Source organism: Leucoraja erinacea, chromosome 9 (assembly GCF_028641065.1).
Source record: "Leucoraja erinacea ecotype New England chromosome 9, Leri_hhj_1, whole genome shotgun sequence".
NCBI lineage: Eukaryota > Metazoa > Chordata > Chondrichthyes > Rajiformes > Rajidae > Leucoraja > Leucoraja erinaceus.
The window spans coordinates 57051875-57071074 of NC_073385.1; the positions used below are offsets into that span (position 1 = coordinate 57051875).

The 19200-nt window shown below is 44.6% G+C and overlaps 1 protein-coding gene across 2 annotated transcripts in view; it reads right to left on the minus strand.

Annotated features, from left to right (window-relative positions):
- Positions 1–2390: 2390 nt before the first annotated feature.
- ltk (leukocyte receptor tyrosine kinase) overlaps positions 2391–19200 on the minus strand; it is a 163708-nt gene continuing 146898 nt past the window's right edge. For both annotated transcript variants that reach the window (XM_055640866.1, XM_055640865.1), the window contains 5 exons: positions 18019–18111; positions 15483–15584; positions 13628–13762; positions 11810–11900; positions 2391–7812 (listed from right to left, as the gene is read on the minus strand). In XM_055640866.1, coding sequence (XP_055496841.1) covers positions 7018–7812; positions 11810–11900; positions 13628–13762; positions 15483–15584; positions 18019–18111 — 1216 coding nt within the window. In that variant the 3' untranslated portion in view covers positions 2391–7017. The remainder of the gene's footprint in view (positions 7813–11809; positions 11901–13627; positions 13763–15482; positions 15585–18018; positions 18112–19200) is intronic.

Genomic DNA, 19200 nt, shown 5'->3' on the forward strand with positions numbered 1-19200 from the left:
AAGAAGTTCAGGACATTTTGACTTGTTAAACGTGCTGTGTAAGTGAAAGTAGCTGTTTGAATATTCGCTGTATCTCCTCCAAGGCCGATGTTTCTTTCCTGATCTCCTGGTTTATTGTAATAGCATTTGTTCCAGCAGCTGACACCTACAATGGAGCTGACCTTGTGGCTTGATGTTCCTATAAGGTTTCTGGTCCCCGGCCCTGCACTCTCTTGCAAATCAGGCCTATAGAGCAGTGCCTGCATGTAGTGACCCAGTAATCCTGAGAAAACCTACATCAGTTACCAGTCCAAGCTGAAGTGTGAAATCAAAGGTGCTACCTCTGTACGATTGTTTTTCTGGAATCATTTGTTACTGATGGTCTTATCAAGTTGCCTGACTTAATGTTAGGACACTGGCCTTTCATCCACTGAACCAGAAGAGAAACGGACCAGTAACTGTGAGTGTCCATTCTCAAGTTCTCAATGGCTTTTTTCGTGAATGGAGAGGCCTTTATATTTGAAGAGTGTTCAGGCATTCATGGCTGTCCTTCCAATCAGTTCCATTTAGCCCCCATAGCTCAGGAGTCATGGTGGTGATACAACGGTTCAGTGACTGCACAGTGGCTTGTCCTAAAATCTGAATCCACATCCCATCAAGCGGTGGATTTTGGACTAACATCGACGAGATCCCTAAACACGGGAACATTCTAGGTGTGACTCAGTATCTCTGGGGATTGATGAAAATTACAAGGGCTTTGGGGACTTCCTTATGAACTCCAAACTTAAAATTGGATAAATGATAAGATGGTGTTTTTTTTACCGCAACCCAAATTCTTAATATCAAACACTAGCGGGCACAGGTTTAAGTGAGAGAGGGAAAGTTTAATGGAGATTTAGGAGGCAAGTTTCTTGTACAGAGAGAAGGAACACTCTGTCAGGGTGGCAGTGGAAGCAGATATGATAGCAGCATTTAAGAGGTATTTAGACAGACACATGAACATGTAGAGAATTGAGAGATATAACTGTAGGAAGGAACATCAGATGCCAGTTTAAACCGAATATAGACACAAAATGCTGGAGTAACTCAGCAGGTCAGACAGCATCTCTGGAGAATAGGAATCGGTGACGTTTCTTGACCAGAGCTTTTTGTGTCTATCGCGAGAGACATAAATCATGTGCAGGCAGACATATGTTTTAAATAGGCATCATGGTTAGCACAGATTGGCCATATACACATCATGAACCTGTGCTGTATTGTTCTATGTGCATGTTCTAATGGTCATCTGCACTAATGGCAGCTCTTTAAAATTGGATTAAAATCTCAAAGTGCCTCAATGGAATTTAACCCAACTTTCTCCAAACAGTTAATCCAGGAATTTAGCTGAGCTCCACGATGTGTTATGTGATAGACCAATAGAGCATGAGGGGCAAACTATAAAGGCTAAGGTCATGGAGTAACGGGAGAAGCAAGGAGAAAGCAACTTTTAGAAAGAGAAAGGCATTGGAGAAGCAGAGGAAAAGAGCAAAAAGAAATATATGCATTAAAACAATCCGTTTATTGGAAGTGTATGCCTTGGGTCACTGTTAGGATACCTCAGGGACACTTTTGAATCCAAGCCCAAAATCCCCTCTTGAGAGTGAAACGTCTTCCAATCGAGATCTCATCTCCAAGAAACATGTCTGAAAAGCGTCCCAATTTAGGTCTGGACTTGTTGGATTGCCAAAGGAGAGCCATAATCTCTAATGGAATCATGAACATTCTGACAGCTTTCAGTCCGCAAATATGGTGTTCTCCGCCGTTTCTATTTGTTCTGAGGTAGCCGGGGATGCGATGTAAATGTGAATTGTACAGGACTTTGTGGAAAGCGGGAAATCACCCTGTAATTAAGGTGGAGACGCGTTTAATCTGTGTACACTGGATATTCTGCCAAATATGAGCACTGAGGAATTGCCACTGTTTATTACTGAACACTACTGATAATTGTTAAGAGTGTGATTTTGTAATATGTAGTAGGAAATGGGCTGTAAAATAAAATTTTATTGTATTTACTATGGTCTTAATCAAAATTGCAAGCATAAGCCTCTTCCAATATGTCTCTTGGACCAAGAGCTGGTCACCTACTCTCATGTCTACATGTGGCTCTGTGCCAAAGTATTGTTTGATACCCACTGTCGTAAAACAGCTCATTGGTTCAGTGATCAAATTATATCTGAATGGAGTATTCTCAAACTTCACTTTCTCACTTTTTGTGGTGGTATTGGTGAAGTCCGCCAACTTTCAACCCAGCCTTTCATCAGTGAAAACTTTCTTTCAAACTCAACAATAAAACACTCCTTTCAACTCACATGGAATTTGTAGGTGCATGTCAGGAGGCAGTGAAGCAGGAGACTGCTTGCGGTTGCATTTTCCATGCATAGATGGTTAGGAACTTCTTACAGTGCGGTACCGTGTATCTCTGGAATTCACTACTCTGGAGGGTTTGCGGGCTGGATTATTGGGGAGTCTAAATGGAAAGTGGATGTCTAAATTTGAAAGAATGTTAAATAATGGCAATGGTGTGTTGTTGGTCAATCCCAACAATCCACGTGGAAGATCACACACAGTTGGCACGGCTTTCTGAGTACCATAACGTTCGTAACGCTGCAGATCCAGTTATGCAGGCTGTTCCCACTACACCCGGTACGGTCTCATCATGCCACCAGTGTGTGGTGTGAACTGTGAGCTGAAGTAGAAATGCTGGCAGATGCTTACTCTTTCCTGGCTTTGCGACGCTGGAGTAAGCTGCAGAAGTGCCCACCGCTAACCCGTTTCGCTCGCTCTGAGCAGTTTGAGCAGGTCTGTATCCTTCCGTTCCAATCGCAGCAGCAGAATGGGCAAAGAAACTTTCACAGGAGCTTGAAGTTTAATGTTAATAAGCTTTAATAAATTTAAATGAAAACAGTGCAGTTTTTGAAGCGTTCTTCTGTACAGACATTACGAAGAAGTTAAACGAGACACAAAATCAAAGAGCCAACTTGAGTTAATATTGTACAGTGATCGCGACTTTTTTTTTTGCAAAACAATAATCGACCGCCTGAACGAAAGCTGAAGATTGCTTAAACTATTCACAGTAACATGGCAACAACATCAAGTTGGGGTTAGATCAATCTTATTCCGCAAAACTGAAACTGAATGTCAAATTTGCTTTGAGCAATCAGATCCTGGCTCAGACTGTACACCCTGTTAATATTCAAGATTCCCAGCTCATCTTCCGGACCGAGGGAGCCAGACATTGGGCCACTGGATGTCTAAACAATTGGGTGCCAGATTATTGGAGATTTACTCCAATTTTGCGAATAATATATATCATTGTCAGCATCAATGCTATCATGAACCCCAATTTCCTGGCATTGATTTGTGTTACAAGAACAATATGTTAAGGCATCTTGATCCAGCTACAACTTTAATAGCAGTTAATTAAACGTGTTAGATATTTAGTAAACTCTACCAGTAGCAAGATTCTTATAAACTGTAACAGTGTTAATAACTATTATTTTTAAATTACTTCACAGTGGTTTAACTACATAATACAGCTTGAAAGATTCTATTGTTAGCATCCAAAATGTGTATTGTTGACACATTTTTGTACTTTTCAATAGTTAATCCCCTCCCACCAACCCTCTAAATTTAATCTAAAAGCCAGTTAAGGTCCAAAGCTACAAAAAGTTATAGAAAACTTGGTGTTAAATTAGGAATGCCAGCTCACCAGAATTTTTCTAAATTCAGAGCTAAGGGCAAAAAGGGAAAAGTCATAGGGCAATTGAAACCATTTTTTTTCCTTTTATTTAAGAAGGATCTGCAGATGCTGGAAAATTGAAGGTAGACAAAAGTGCTGGAGAAACTCAGCGGGTGTGGCAGCATCTATGGAGCGAAGGAAATAAGCAACATGTCGGACCGAAACCCTTCTATTCTATTTCCTTTTATTCTTGTTGGCTTTGCAAACATATAGGGAATGAGAGAGAATGATTGTTTTGTAAAGGGTTGCACTTTGGGGTGTAATTCAACCTCAGGAAGCCTGACCTTTGCCCACTGACAGGCAACAAACATTTCCTCCAAAGCAAAGCTTCCAGAGAGCTTCTACGCTCTAACTCAGATAAAAGACACAAGAAGCAGCGTGTAAGGTTGGGGGATTGGAATGGCAATTGAAAGGCTGTCTTCTCAATGTCCTGCACATGTCATTTTCCAGCCTCACTTGTCAATGGCCAGCGTTATGTTAGATATTTCACTGGACCTCTGCTAATTACAGCCTTGCTGCAATTCCATATACCTGTCTGCAGCAATTGTACATAAAAACTGTAATGTTATATCCAGCTGCATGTATTTCTGAATCTAATCTACAATGAATGATTGGCACTTACTTATCATGATACATAGAGGCCATTTCACCCATCTGGTCCTTGCCAGCTCCCATCAGCATCAGACCCATCCCCTACCATTAGCCCTGCAGCTCTGAAGCGTATTCTGTTTCACCTGTTCATCAACTACCCTTTGCATTTACAATACCAAGAGGTCATGTACCGTGGCCAAATAATTAATCGGCAACCTGTCTTTGGGATGTGGGAGCAAACCAGAGCACCGGAGGAATCCCAGGCAGCCAAGGGCAGAACCTGCAGCCTTTTGTTGACAACCCCCAAAGTCAGGATAGGACAAGTGTCTCCGGACTGTGAATCAGCAGGGCTATTTTTTGAGCCACCGTGCTATCAGAAAATAGTAGCCATGTTAACAGTGCTAATCTACCAGTACTACCAATCTATATCAGAAATTCTTGACATTTATAATACTGATGTGGAATTCATCTTGCTAAAATTTCATATATATTTTAAGAAAAGAAAACAACTATTTTGGAATGATAAAGAGTTCTTATGTCAACTCATGCATAAATGATCCAATGAAAACCTCCACCAGAAACTACCTGAGATATACACATTATTTGAAGACGTTATGGTGAACCTGGTGCTGTTTAATATCAAGAATGAACTACATTGAATTATTCAATGCAGCAACAACATTTCACATCTATAATATAACTATAATATTCAAGGAATTTGTATGCCACAACTTTGGCAACAGCCAGGTACTTAGAGGAGGGGGAGAGGAGAGAAGGTTATAGAAGGGCAGTAGCATGAATGATACTGCAAAAGGAAGAGCAAGGAACAGGAGAGTGAGGTTACGGAGGGGGAGCACCAGGGGAGATGGAGGCAGAGGTGTGGCAATGTGGTGGAAGTGGAACATGAGTTTGGGAGGTAAAAGAGTGAAAAGGTGAGAGGTAAGGCAGTGGAGCATGGATGTTGGGCATTAGGGAAGAAAGTGGGGAGAAATGTTAAGGGGAGAATAGGGAGGTTGGACAGGAATGTAGTGAGTGTTAGATAGAGAGGAGACAGTGAGGAAGGAGTATTAGGGAAGGAGAGGATAAGAGACGTTGTAGGTGGCACCATACAAACTATTGAGGTACTGTTAATAAATGAAGAACACTTGTTCAAGTGATCACGATCCTTCGAGAAGAATGTGTGAAGGTGTTAGAGAAAGTAAATATTAGATGATCCATTCAAATGCTTTGTATAGAGATTATTTGCAAAGAGTCTAACCTTTTTTTGCTGCAAGACACCTCAATGGCAGGCATTGTGATCCTACCTGGAGCACTGGATTAGAAGGGATTAGTATTTGCTCTTTAAGCAATAGTTTGAAGTGCCTCAGTTACCAGGTGATTGACCTATTACTGGGATTTATGTCAAAGAAAAATGAAACAAGCCCTCGTTTACAAAGCTTATGATACTGCCCAATACTTCCCATAGGTTCATTATCCCATTTCAAGATAAAGGGAGTCTTCTATCAGAAGTCAGAAACCTTTCAAAACAAGGCTCAAGGCATTGAGAGAACAATAAGCATGTTACAGCATTGGTTTCAGTTCCGCACTCGATTATCTCAACACGTTTCCTCTGTCTTGAACACCAGTGTTCATAGGTGTTTTTTTGTCAAAAATCATCTTGGTTATTATATGAATGTCTATTGCAGGGAGCCTCTAACTTTATCTATATGCAAAATCCAAAGACATGCACCTCACAGCAATTTTAAGAATACTATTGTAAAATAGGTCATTGCAGTTGGGAAGAGATTTTGATTAGATAGCTCCAGTCTGTAGTGCTAACTTATTAGGTTTCTCCCAAACATGTGGCCTTTAGGTGTTAGATCTCCAGCTCTTGCCCCCTCTGGGGTGATTGTTGCAAGTTTCTGATCGTTGAGATTGTCATTCTGAATCTCAGCCCTGTGCAGGGACTTGAACTGCTCCCCTCGATCGTGTGGGATTACTTCACTGGGCAGACTTGCCAGTTAATCGATTATGCCACATACACCGAGGAGGTTTGCAAGTGGGGTAATAAAACTCAGAAGCGCCAGCTATTTCAAGTTCCATAAATGTTACGGGCAGCAAAACAAAGATATAATGGGTGGTACTTTTCGGACTGGGGTCTAAATGATAGCTTCCAGTCTACCTTGAGCCCTATAAGGATTTACAGACCTGAAAAGGCAGCTACATTACAATCTGGACACAGTGACCAATGTAAATGGTATACAGTGCCCTCCATAATGTTTGGGGCAAAGACACATCATTTATTTATTTGCTTCTGTACTCCACAATTTGAGATTTGTAATAGAAAAAAATCACTTGGTTAAAGTGCACATTGTCAGATTTTAATAAAGGCCATTTTTATTCATTTTGGTTTTAAATGGGGGGGTCTATGTATAATTTCTGCTATCATTTCTACATGGTGAAACCAAAAAGTTTTAAAATGGACTATATTAAAATCGGATAATGTGCACATTAACCACATGTGATTTTTTTTCTATTACAAATCTCAAATTGTGGAGTACAGAGGCAAATAAATAAATGATGGGTCTTTGTCCCAAACATTATGGAGGGCACTGTATATTTTACTTGGTCTGCAGTCGGACTGAACTTGGTCAATCCGTGTGACGTTCCTGACATGGGTGATTTTTATTTTACACGGGGGTAATGCTGAGGTCTTCAGACAGTGAAAGGCCTGAGTCGCGGTCTCTTGCCACCTTCTCTGGGTTGCCCAGGCCGTGCATTTCTTTATTGAGAGGCAGGGCCTTCTGCCCAAGACCTTCTTCATCACTCGCATCCATCGAGGACGGCTGCTCCCCTTCAGTGTCATAGCCCAGACCATCGTAAGCATAGTTAATGTTCCCACAGGGGAAGCTCTGCAGTTTGGCCAGTGCCAGCCCTCCTATCTCCAGAGGCGGGTAGTGAGCGACGGGGGAGGGTGACTCCGGCGAGCTGGGCGGGGAGCTGCCGTTGCAGTCCAGGCCCAGGTCCTCATGTTCGGGGGAGGACGTGGCCTTGCCCTCCCCTTCGGACGCCATTGCCGCTGCCGGCGTCGTTGTTGCCGCCATCGCTGCTGGCCTGCCGAAGCTCTCGGAGATCCAGGAACCGTAAGTAGGGTTCCACAGGGTTTTGGAATGGTTTGGCAGCTTCTGCCCTCGCTGGGGCTTAGCCTTGGGGTGGGGACTGGCCTCGGCATCTTGGCAGAGCCAGCGGTGGCCGAACGAGCCCGTCTCCACGTTGCTGCCGAAGCTGTCTCTCTTCGACAACTCCTGCGGACGTTGCAGCTTTGGCCCGGTGTGCAGGAACTCGGCCATTTGAGGGGCAAGACTTGGGTTGACTCTCAGGGGTGTCAGGCTGTTGGCGCTGTCAGGCCGTATCACTGTACCCCCTTCTTCTTCAGAGCAGGGACCATACTCAACAGGGAGGAGTGTGTTCACAATGTCTGGATCCTGAAGACAAGACACAAAACACAACACAACTCAAAAGGTCATAAGTGATCGGAGCAGAATTAGGCCTTTAGGGCCCATCAAGTCTACTCTGCCATTCAATCATGGCTGATCTATCTCTCCCTCTAACCCGATTATCCTGCCTTCTCCCCATAATCTCTGACGCCCGTACCAATCAAGAATCTGTCTATCTCTGCCTTACAAATATCCACTGAATTGGCCTCCATAGCCTTCTGTGGCAAAGAATTCCACAGATACACCACTTCTCAATACCTCTTTCAATCTCCATTCTCCCATCTTCCTTACCCTCCCACTTTCCAGAAGAAATATTGTCCTGGCCTCATTGTAAAGCATCACACAGGCATCATTTCAGAGCGGAGTAGATGCACTCCTCCTAGTATCTTTAGCCAACACTAATCACACATAAAATTACATGATTTTCAATGTGAGCCTATTATTCTAAATAACACTTCATAAATTGGACTCGCTTTTTCTGCGTAACCGCGATTACGAAATACTGTGAAGTTGCAAAAAATATTTTTCCATCCTCCTTAAAGAAGCTCATTCAAAATTCAGCACCATTTGACTTCATTGATTCCCACAACAACATTTCCTTTGAATTTATCATTCTAATCACATTCAAACTCCTCCATGGCACAAGCTCATCATATCTTTGCTACCTACTCTAGGTATACGACCCACTCCCATTCTGCATTCATCCGAGGTGAGCGGGGAAAGATTTAATAGGTACTTGAATAGTTTTTCCACACAGAGGGTGGTGGATGTATGGAACGAGCTATCAGAGGAAGTAGTTGAGGCAGGTATAATAACAAGATGTAGAATACAGCGGCAGAGTTGCTGCCTTAAGGGTCTGTCCCACTTGGGTGACATTTTCAGCGACAGCCTGAAAAGAGGTTGTCGCGTCGTGGTCGGGTCGTGTAGTAGCTGACGCATGTAGCTGACGCATGTAGCTGACGCATGTAGTGATGCGCAGGTGATGCACGGTGCTTCCCTGTCGCCCCTGGATATTAGAATGTTCAAAATCCAGGGGCGATACCCGGATGTTTCATCATGTCGTGCGCCCTGTCACACGCTGACGTATACTGTTCTGCGCGTGACGCCCGGTTAGGGTTAGGGTTAGTGTTCAGTTTGGGGTTAGGGACCACGGATGGGCTGTAAAATATTCTTCCTTCAATGCATGGATGTTTAACATTAATATTTTAAAATTAATGCAATAAAATCAATTGTGCAAATGAAAAGATGTGTGAGTCGTTCAGTTTTATTTACAGATATATTGGTCCGCTTCCAGATCCAATCACCGTCTCTAACTTTTCACAGGGATGGATTCAGTGAGTGTAGACTGAACTCCCCTCCACCCCCCCCTCTTCCCCCCCCCCCTCCCCCCCCCCCATCCCTCCGTCTCCACTCCCCCCTACCTTTTCTCCTCCCCTCTCCCCCCTTCATCCCTTCCATTCTTCTCCCACTTCTCCTCTCCAATTCCGTCTCCCTCCCCTCACATCCCCTTCTCACCCTCTCCCTCCCTTCTCCCATTCTCCAAACGCACCCCCTTTCCCGGCGCCCCCCCATTTGTGGACACAGCCTGTGGCAGCTAGATACCACCAATAGTACTGGACAGATGCCATATTATCTTTTTTAGTAACATTGACTATGGGATAAATGCAGACTTTGGCAACAACACTCCCCAACCCCCCCCCCCCCCCCCCCCCCCCCCCCCCCCCCACCTCTGCCCCCTTGCCTGGCTTCAAAATGTGTGGTGGGTATTTAGACTCAGTGACCGGAGCAGGTGGGTGGCACTGGTACATTGACAACATTGCCTGTCCCCAGTTGAAAAGCCCGCTGCCTCTGGGGGTTTGGAGAGACCATTGGAAGAGAGATCTGCCTCTGGGACAACTCGTGGCCAACAGTTTAGTTCCCATGAGGAGCAGGCAGAACATTGGGGGTTGGAGTCCAACCCCTGGGGCCCCTGTGTCACATTTAGTTCAGAGATACAGTGCCCTTCAGCCCACCGACTCCGCACCAACCAGCGATCACCCGCACACTATCCCACACACGCTAGGGACAATTTATACTTATACCAAGCTTATCAACCTAGAGTTACGGTTACGGTTAGGGCTAGTGTTAGGGTTAGGGTTACGGTTAGGGCTAGGGTTGGTGTTAGGGTTAGGGCTAGGGCTAGGGCTAGGGTTAGGGTTAGGGTTAGGGTTAGGGCTATGGTTAGGGTTAGGGTTTCCTCCCACACCACAAAGGCCCACAGGTTTGTATAAATTGTCCCTAGCGTGTGTGGGATAGTGTGCGGGGGATGGCTGGTAGAAGGTGGGTCCACAAAAGGGGGGTGTCGAGGAAAGTGTGTGGCGGGGAGGGGGTTGAAGAATGGGAGAAGGGAGGGAGAGGGGGGGAAGGGGAGGGGGTGGAGAAGGAGGGATGGGGGTGGGAGTGGGTGGAGGGGAGAGGGGAGTTCAGTCTACACTCACTGAATCCATCCCTGTGAAAAGTTAAAGATGGTGATTGGATCTGAAAGCGGACCAATACATCTGTAAATAAAACTGAACGACTCAGACATCTTTTCATTTGCACAATTCATTTTATTGTATTAATTTTAATATATTAATGTTTAAAATCCTTGCATTGAAGAAAGAATATTTTACAGCCCATCTGTGGTCCCTAACCCTAACTAACCTGACCCTAAACATAACCGGGAGCCACCCGCAGGACAGCATACGTCAGCGTGTATGTCGTACAACTTGATGGTTTTACGGGCGTCAGTCACTGACGCTCACAGTCGATGAAAACAACGCAAAGTGGGACAGGCCCTTTACAGTGGCAGAGACCCGTGTTCAGTCGTGACTAAGGGTGATGTCTGTACGGAGCTCGTACGTTCTGTCCTGACCTTCGTGGGCTTTCTCTGGGTGCTTTGGTTTCCTCCCACACTCCAAAGACGTACAGGTTTGTCGGTTAATTGGCTTGGAATAATTGTATATTGTCCCTAGTGTGTGTGGGATAGTGTTAGTGTGCGTGGATCGCTGGTCTGCGCGCACATTGGTGGGCTGAAGGACCAGTTTAAACGAACCTAAACAAAACTAAGTTAACTGTAATCCATAACTGGTGACCAGCGGAGAACAATATCGGAAGTGGCGGCGCTGCCTTGTAGCTGCGGCTCGCCTGCAGTCTGTTTGTCTTTTCTGTTTTTTGTTTTCTTTTTTCCGGTTGTTGCAGTTTATTTCGGTTTATTTAGTTGTGTATGTGTGGGGGGGCGGGTGTAACATGTTTTTTGATTCTTCCTTCGGGGGGGATGCGACCTTTCTTGCCGTATCCCCCGTCTCCGTGTCCGTCTGCGCTGAGGCCTGTCGCGGAGCCGGCGGTCTCCAACTGCGGCCGACCTCGAGGCTGCAGAGGCAGAGCCAGGACTTACCAACGCGAGGCTGGCCGACTTTGGGGCTGTGGTTGCGGGGCGACCCAACTTCCGACCCGACTTTGGAGCCACGGAGGCTCGGCCGCGGGCCAGTGGACGACATCATCGGGAGCTCGCAGGTCACAAGTGGTGACCTGTTTTTCCGGAGCTCCCGCAACTACAGCTGCGTCCGCTGGACTGGAGGACGGCAGCTTCGGCAGCTTCGACCTCCCTGGGCCGCGGAGTTTGAACCGGCCCGTTTGCAGAGCACGGATTCAGCAGCGGGACTTACCATCACCTGGCGGGGTCGCAAAATCGGTGGCTTGGATTGCCTCAGCGCAGAGGGAGAGCAAGGAGGGAAGAGACAATGACTTTGGGACTTTAAACTGTGTTGAGTGTTTGTTATTTATTCTATGTTATGACTGCAGGCTAAACCATTTTGTTGCACTGAAAAGTGCAATGTCAATAAATTGAATCAAATCAAATCAAATGGTTCTTGTTGAAATGTACAGCAGCCATTTTTGACACAGCAGCCTTCTCCCATCAATGTTCGTTCTACAGTCGCCACTGAATACACACACGGCTCCTTACCCGAGTACAGTAGTTAATTCTTTCCAAAATCGTGGAGAAATCAGGTCGGTGTTCAGGAGTATGCTGCCAGCATTGGGTCATGATACGATATCTAAAGGGAGGTTAAAAACAGATATGTTCATCCAGCCTGTACTATATTTTAAACAGAATCCTGCAGAAGGAAGAGGCAAGATCCAGCAGGTCTGGAATCATGAGCAAAGAACAAAGTACTCGAGTAACTGATCTCCTCACCTGGATCCAACTATCTCTGGACAGTTCTTGCCCCAGCCTTTCCCCTCCCATCTTTCTGCCATCTATTTCCCCTCCACTCCATCACTCTGGAGAAGGGTCCTGGCCTAAGATGCCTTCTGTCCATTACCTTCACAGAAGCTGCCTGACCCACTGAGTATCTCATTTTTAGTAATTTAAAAAATATATAATTTTAAAAAACTAATGTTCCTCCAGGACTTTTTTTTTGCTTCCGTGCAAGACAGACAGTTTTTAACGACACTTTTCATAATGTTTGGGCAACTCAGAGTGTTTTACAGCTAATACAGCTAATTCAGTACTTTGGAAGTGTACTTTCTGTTGAATACAGGAGTAAAGATTTGGTACTATAATTATATTGGGTCTTGGGAGACCACATCTACAGTATTGTGTACCATCCTGGTCTCATATATATGCTGCCGGGGCCATGCAATGAGGATCCATCAACTTACTTCCAAAGATGGTGAGGTTGATGGTGACGCCTGGAGGTTGTGTAAACCAGGCACGTGCTCTTTCAAGTTAACAAAAAGAGAAGTGAAACTGACAACATTTTTACAGGTCTCAACAGACTGGATGCAGGAAGAATGTTTCCCTTGGCAGGAGAACCTAGGACCACGGGGAAGTGGGGGGGAATGAGGGGGAGTGTCATGGTTTCAGGGAACACTGAGATGAGGAGAAATATCTTCACATTGAACATAGTGAATACTTGGAATTCACATTCCCGGAGGGCTGCGAAGGCTCATTCACTGAACGCATTCAAAACATTGACGGATAGATGCAAGGATATGAAGAGAATGAATGGAAATGGGGACCGTGTGAGAAAATGTATTTGAAGTAAAAGATATGTCATGATCTCGATGATTGAGGGAGCAGGCGAATGTGCCCTGCTTCTTACAATGTAACAACAACAATATATACACTTTCCCAGCTGTAAAACACTGAGGGTGTGAAATTTGTTGTGTAAATGCAATTTCCCAACACTTGCATTCACATTGATTCATAATCATTAATGATTCTGTGTTAAACAATAATCTTTATTCAGCAATATTCATGTCATATGTCATCCATGCAATTTGTAATGGTCAGGTTGATCCTAGATGAGGCCATATTACCTGTTCATTACTGCTTAGTTCACTCAAAAAACAATTTCAAGAACATTTTCCCAATTACTGGTTTTTAATGTTACTGTATTTAGTTTAGTTTGGAGATACAGCATGGAAACAGGCTCTGCAGCCCACTGATCCCTGCCGACCATCAATCATCCGTACACACTAGTTCTACATTATCCCACTTTCTCATCCACTCCCTACACATTAAAGCCAATTTTATAGAAGCCAATTAACCTACAAACCCATGTGTCGTTGGATATGGGAGGAAACAGGAACACCTGAAGGAAACCCAGCAGTCACAGGTGAAAGGTACAAATTCCACAGACAGCACCCAATATCAGAATTGAACCCAGGATCCCGGGCTTTGTGTGACAGCAACTCTACCAAATGAGCCACTCTGACACCCATTTAAGGTTAGAAAGCGTACCAATATGTCATCACGTGCTTCTCCGAGATTACTTACACAGGTCCTGGACAGTTCTTAGGAGGGTCCATTCTTCCACCACTTGTCACAAATTCCAGAACTTCCTGATTGCTCTTGCAGGGATAGGGCATGTACCCAAGTGAAAGAATCTCCCAAAGCAACACTCCGAATGACCTGCAGGGACATTTATGAACAAGAACGTATATATTTAAAATGATTCAATGCGTTTTACAACCAATATGTGAATGTAAAGTAGTGGCATTGCCAAATATGAAATAAAATGCTAGAAATACTTTGCTGGTCAGAATAACCCAGGAGGAACAAAATTAACATTTCTGTTCAAAGTTTCACAGATGCTGCCTGACCTGTTTTTGGTTTTTATTTCAGGTTTCTGAGTCTACAGGTGTTTTTATTTCTTTTTTTTAATTTCCATTTATTCAGTCATGCAACATCCTACCCTGGTTTGACTTCCCAACATTAAACTCCATTTGCCATTTCTCAACCCACCTACGCAGCTGATCAAATCTCACTGTACTTCATAATAGTCTTCTTCACAGCCTACGATACCACCTATTTTTGTGTCGTTTTTGTGGCACGTTTAGTCTATTGCAAAAATATGAAATCTGTCTGAAATGTTGGTGGAATAATCATTATGATAAGGCCACTACCTCCTTTCGCATATTTCCCTCAGAATCCTTTAATGCACTCCAGAGGAAACTTGGGGGGGACGTTCATTTATTCAAAAGACCAATATTGTAACATTCCTCCGTGTGGCCCAGGAATGCTTTGCTGGGTAGTCTGCTCAAAAGGGTCTTGGAACTTAAACCTTGCAGAATTTGGGTTTAAGAGAGGTTCTGCCGAGAGGCAGCCTCGTTGACAGAGTGAAGGCATCTTAAGTGCCTTCAAGTTTGGAGCCTATAAGCCACGGGGAGGTTGGAGGGTTGTCAATCTGCAAGAGGGTCAAGTTCACGGAGAAAATTCCGATCAGAAATGTGGCCATTGAACAGGTGTCCCATTGCTTAGGATCAAGTAGGCCGAGGCATAGCAGGTGGAGTCTATTTCAGATAAATATGAGGTATTTCATTTTGGAAAATCAAACCAGGGCAGGACTTGCACAGTAAATGGTAGAGCCCCAGAGAGCTTTGTAGAGTACGGAGATCCGGGGGTATAGGTACACAGATCATCCCAGAGGCAAATGCAATGGCAATGTTAGTAGATATTTAGGTAAGGTTTGGAGGTACATGAGTCGTACATAGCAAATGGCACAAGATCAGCCTGGACAAGTCGGGCCAAAGGGCCTATTTCTGTCCGAAATGACTCTGCATTCGATAAACTGCATTCAGAGAGTGGGGTGGACAGTAAACAAACCCGTTGACATGCGTTTGGCACCATGTTAAGTTACTGCAGACAATTCATTATATCTAGAGAGGTGTGCTTAACATGCTGGAAGGCATTCTACAGAGCTGCAGAGGTACATAATGCCCACAAAGGTGGCACAGTAGTACAGCTGGTAGAGCTGCTGCCTCACAGCACCAGAGACTTGGGTTCAATCCTGACTTTGTGTGCTGTCTGTGTGGAGTTTGCATGTTTTCCCACTGACCACATGGGTTTCCAACGGTACTCCAGTTTCCTCTCATATCCCAAGGGCGTGCAGGTTTATAGGTTAATTGGCTTTTGGAGTGCAAGGAGTGGATCTGAAAGTGGGATAACATTGAACTTGTGTGAACAGGTGATCGATGGTCAGCATGTACTCGGTGGGTTGAAGGGCCACTTTATGCTGTATCTCTGGACTCTAAAGGGAGAACATACATTAGTTTCTCTACAGCAGCTTGGATGCTGACTCAAGGCACAATCTGCCTTGAGCTGCTAGTGTTACGAGTGTCTGCTGCATTACCACGTGTCTGTCTTTGAAGTAAAGATTCCTTCAAGGAAAGCCTCTGGAGGCATCCACTTGACCGGCAGCATGGCGCGCCCACCTTTCCTGTAGTAACTCGCCCTGGAAAGACACGCAGTGAGATAAAGATCAGGCAATGAGAATTACATCTGAGAATTAAGCCAAGCTTTGGGAATGAACCACTTTCCACAAAAATAATCACCAGACTTTCTGGAGCACATTTAACAACAACCCAGCGGTATGAATATTGATTTATCTAACATCAAGTAACCCTCTCCCTCCGTCCCTCCCCCACCCTGGTTCTCCTCTATCCCTCTCCCACCCTGGTTCTCCTCCGTCCCTCCCCCACCCTGGTTTCTCCTCTATCCTCTCTCCACCCTGGTTCTCCTCTATCCCTCTCCCACCCTGGTTCTCCTCTATCCCTCTCCCACCCTGGTTCTCCTCTATCCCTCTCCCACCCTGGTTCTCCTCCGTCCCTCCCCCACCCTGGTTCCCCTCTATCCCTTCTCCCACCCTGGTTCACTGCCCTCCTGATTAGTTTTAGTTTGTATGCCTCGTTGACACAATCCCCTCATCCAACAATGGACCATTCTACATTTTCTTGATCATCGTCTGCTTCGATCTTTCATTTTCACACCTTTCCCTTCCATATCTCTAGTTTCCCTCTCCCCTGACTCTCAGTCTGAAGAAGGGTCTCGACCCGAAACGTCACCCATTCCTTCTCTCCAGAGATGCTGCCTGGCCCGCTGAGTTACTCCAACATTTTGTGTCTATCTTCGGTGTAAAGCAGCAGTTCCTTCCTACACATCCTGATGTACTTCACAGGCGCATTTTCAAACAAGATTTGAACCGTACAGGCAAAAGTTGGCACTGGCTATGAAATACTGGGCCGAATAGGTGGTTTTGAAGGCTGGCTTAAATAGAGAGGTGGGGTGGGTTAGAGAGTGGTTTCAGTGCTTAGTATAATGGTGGAGAGGTTAACACCAGGGGCGGTGCCAGGGTGGGAAATGGGGGAGTGGAGTGATTAGAAAGTTATTGGGCTGGAGGAGGTTTACAGTGTTAAGGAGACATAACACCACAGAGGGATTTGAAATGAAAGGATTCAAGCTTTAAGATGAAGACATCAGTCAGCTAGCAGCTATTGTAGATTAGTAAACATAGGAGTGATGAATGGATGAGAATTTGCTGCTCACACTTAACCCATTGTGATCATTTAGATAAGATTGGGTCTGTCTTGAGCCAGGGCAATCAGGAGTTCAGTGAAAGCTAAGAAATGCAAGGCTAAGGCACAGCAACGGTTGATGCAAGGGTGGAATCAGGTCATGTTTTTGAGGAGGAAATGGGCTGTGGTATGAATTTGTGACCACCTTGGTTTAAATCCATTCCCAGGATTTAAAATTAAATTTCATATTTCCCTTGGGCAGCTTATACCCAAAAGGTATGAATATTGACTTCTCTAACTTCAAGTAACTTTTGCTTTCCCTCTCCATCCATCCCTGCCCCTTCCCAGTTCTCCGACCAGTCTGACTGTCCCCAATTACATTTTATCTCTGCTTGCTTTGTTGTCACCTTCTCCTAGTTAACAATGATCTCCTAGGAACATGTAGATCTACATCCTTGATCTACATCTCTTTTAATGTCTCGTTTTCACATCTTGCCCTTCCTTCTAGGTGCCTCCCTCTCCCCTGTCTCTCAGTCTGAAGAAGGGTCTTGACCCGAAACGTCACCCATTCCTATCCAGAGATGCTCCAGCATTTTGTGTCTATCGCAGGGTTACAAATCTCTTTGTCGGGGTTCGTAACTGGAAAATTGAGTAGGCAGCAGGGATTGAAATTCACGCCTGCAATGTTCAGGATATTTAGCTGTAGGAAATTTCTGCTCATCTGGTCCTGAATACAAATCGGAGATAGCAGAACAAATTGGGCTGTAGCTGGACGCTGTCACTGTGCAGACTGAAACCCACACTGAGTTTCAGGTGGCAGTAGCAGGGAAACTAAGAACATCACAGATTGTGGGAAGAAAACTATTACAGGTAATTCTTTCGCTACAACTGGACAAATATATATGGAAACCAGTAGGTATCCCACCTGGGTACATGACAGGGGAGAAGTGTTGAAGGAGAATGATTTGGTGAAATATGTCAAAGACTAACATTGTAGCAGGATGGCACAAGACATATTATGTGACCAAGAAGGAACTGTAGATGCTGGAAGATCGAAGGTGCACAAAATTGCTGGAGAAACTCAGCGGGTGCAGCAGCATCTATGGAGCGAAGAAAATAGGCGACGTTTCGGGCCGAAACCCTTCTTCAGACATATTATGTGACCTTGTGAGCAGTTGTTAGCTGGGTTTGTACACAGAAAAGCAAACAGCACAATGATATGATGCCCAGTCATGGGATATTAATAATTAAGGTGTGATATCAAGGCATGGATGTATTCCAGTAAACAGCATTTAAAGGATTGACGAGGTCAGACGTCAACTTGAAGAGCTAAATCCAGTGCAAGCCAAACACAAGAGACAGACAAAGATGTACCTATAAATGTCTCGAGCCATCCCAAAGTCTCCAATTTTAGCTGCTCGCTTGGATCCGGTGCAGGTCAATAAACAATTCCTTGCTGCAATGTCTCTGTGAGAAACCAGCGAAAGAGTTAGATAAATCTGACACCAATATGTTGGACAGAATCAAAGCAATAACAATAACAGTCACTGTTATTACTGTAGAACTGCAGTAATAACAGATCATAGACATACCAAAAATAATGAGGAAAATATGCATCGATTACAATGGATGGAACTGCATTAATAAAATGGGCAGTACTGCAATATTAATAGTCATAAGTATATCAATAATAAAAAACTCAACAAAAATTAAGAATAGGCATAACCATTAATATATGGACAGAATTGCAGAAGTAATAATGGACATAGCTACAGTAAAAATAACGGGAACTTCCATAACTACAACATTAATAGTTAATAACACTGTAAAAACAATGACCAGAACTTTTCTCTGATAAAGCAAGGGTGGACGAGGATGGCCCCTTGCTTCCACCGCATTATTGTGGGCTTGAGGTGGCTAATGAGGCTAATATGGGAACTGTAAACTCTTGCTCAGATGGGGAAGGTTGTGCCTGAAGGAATGGGCAGTGAATAGTTTGTGAGGTAGTGTGTTCCTTCCACTACCTCCGTAAAGCTTCCAGTACATGGTGCTCAAAACCATCTGGAATTCTGGCATTCTGCTTTTTTTTTTAAACTAAAAATAAATGTAATCAATTATTTACAATAATATGCATAATAGAAAACAATGCCAATAAACCCACCACCATAAAACAAGTAAAACAAATATTCTTAAATACTGAACATTATACAACTATATCACAATCCTTGTCAAGGATGCACTTCACCCTCCATCCCCGCAGTGCCCAGCAGTCCCGGAAATCCCCCAGGGTGCTCGTGGACAGGACATAGTCCAGCTCAAGTACCACCCCGGTGCGGACCTAACCCCGGAAAAGGGGCAGGCAGCCGGCTCGGGTGGAGCCCTCTTACACCTAGCGCCGGGACTCATGGATGACCAGCTTGGCCAGACCAAGTAGCATCCTGGCTTTCTGCTTTGAGAGGCTCTGAGATGTCACAGGCTAGAGATTCCCAGGAATCATTGCCTTTCTCCATGGAGTCTCTGAGGACATCCTTAAATCCATTCCTCTGTCCACCTGGT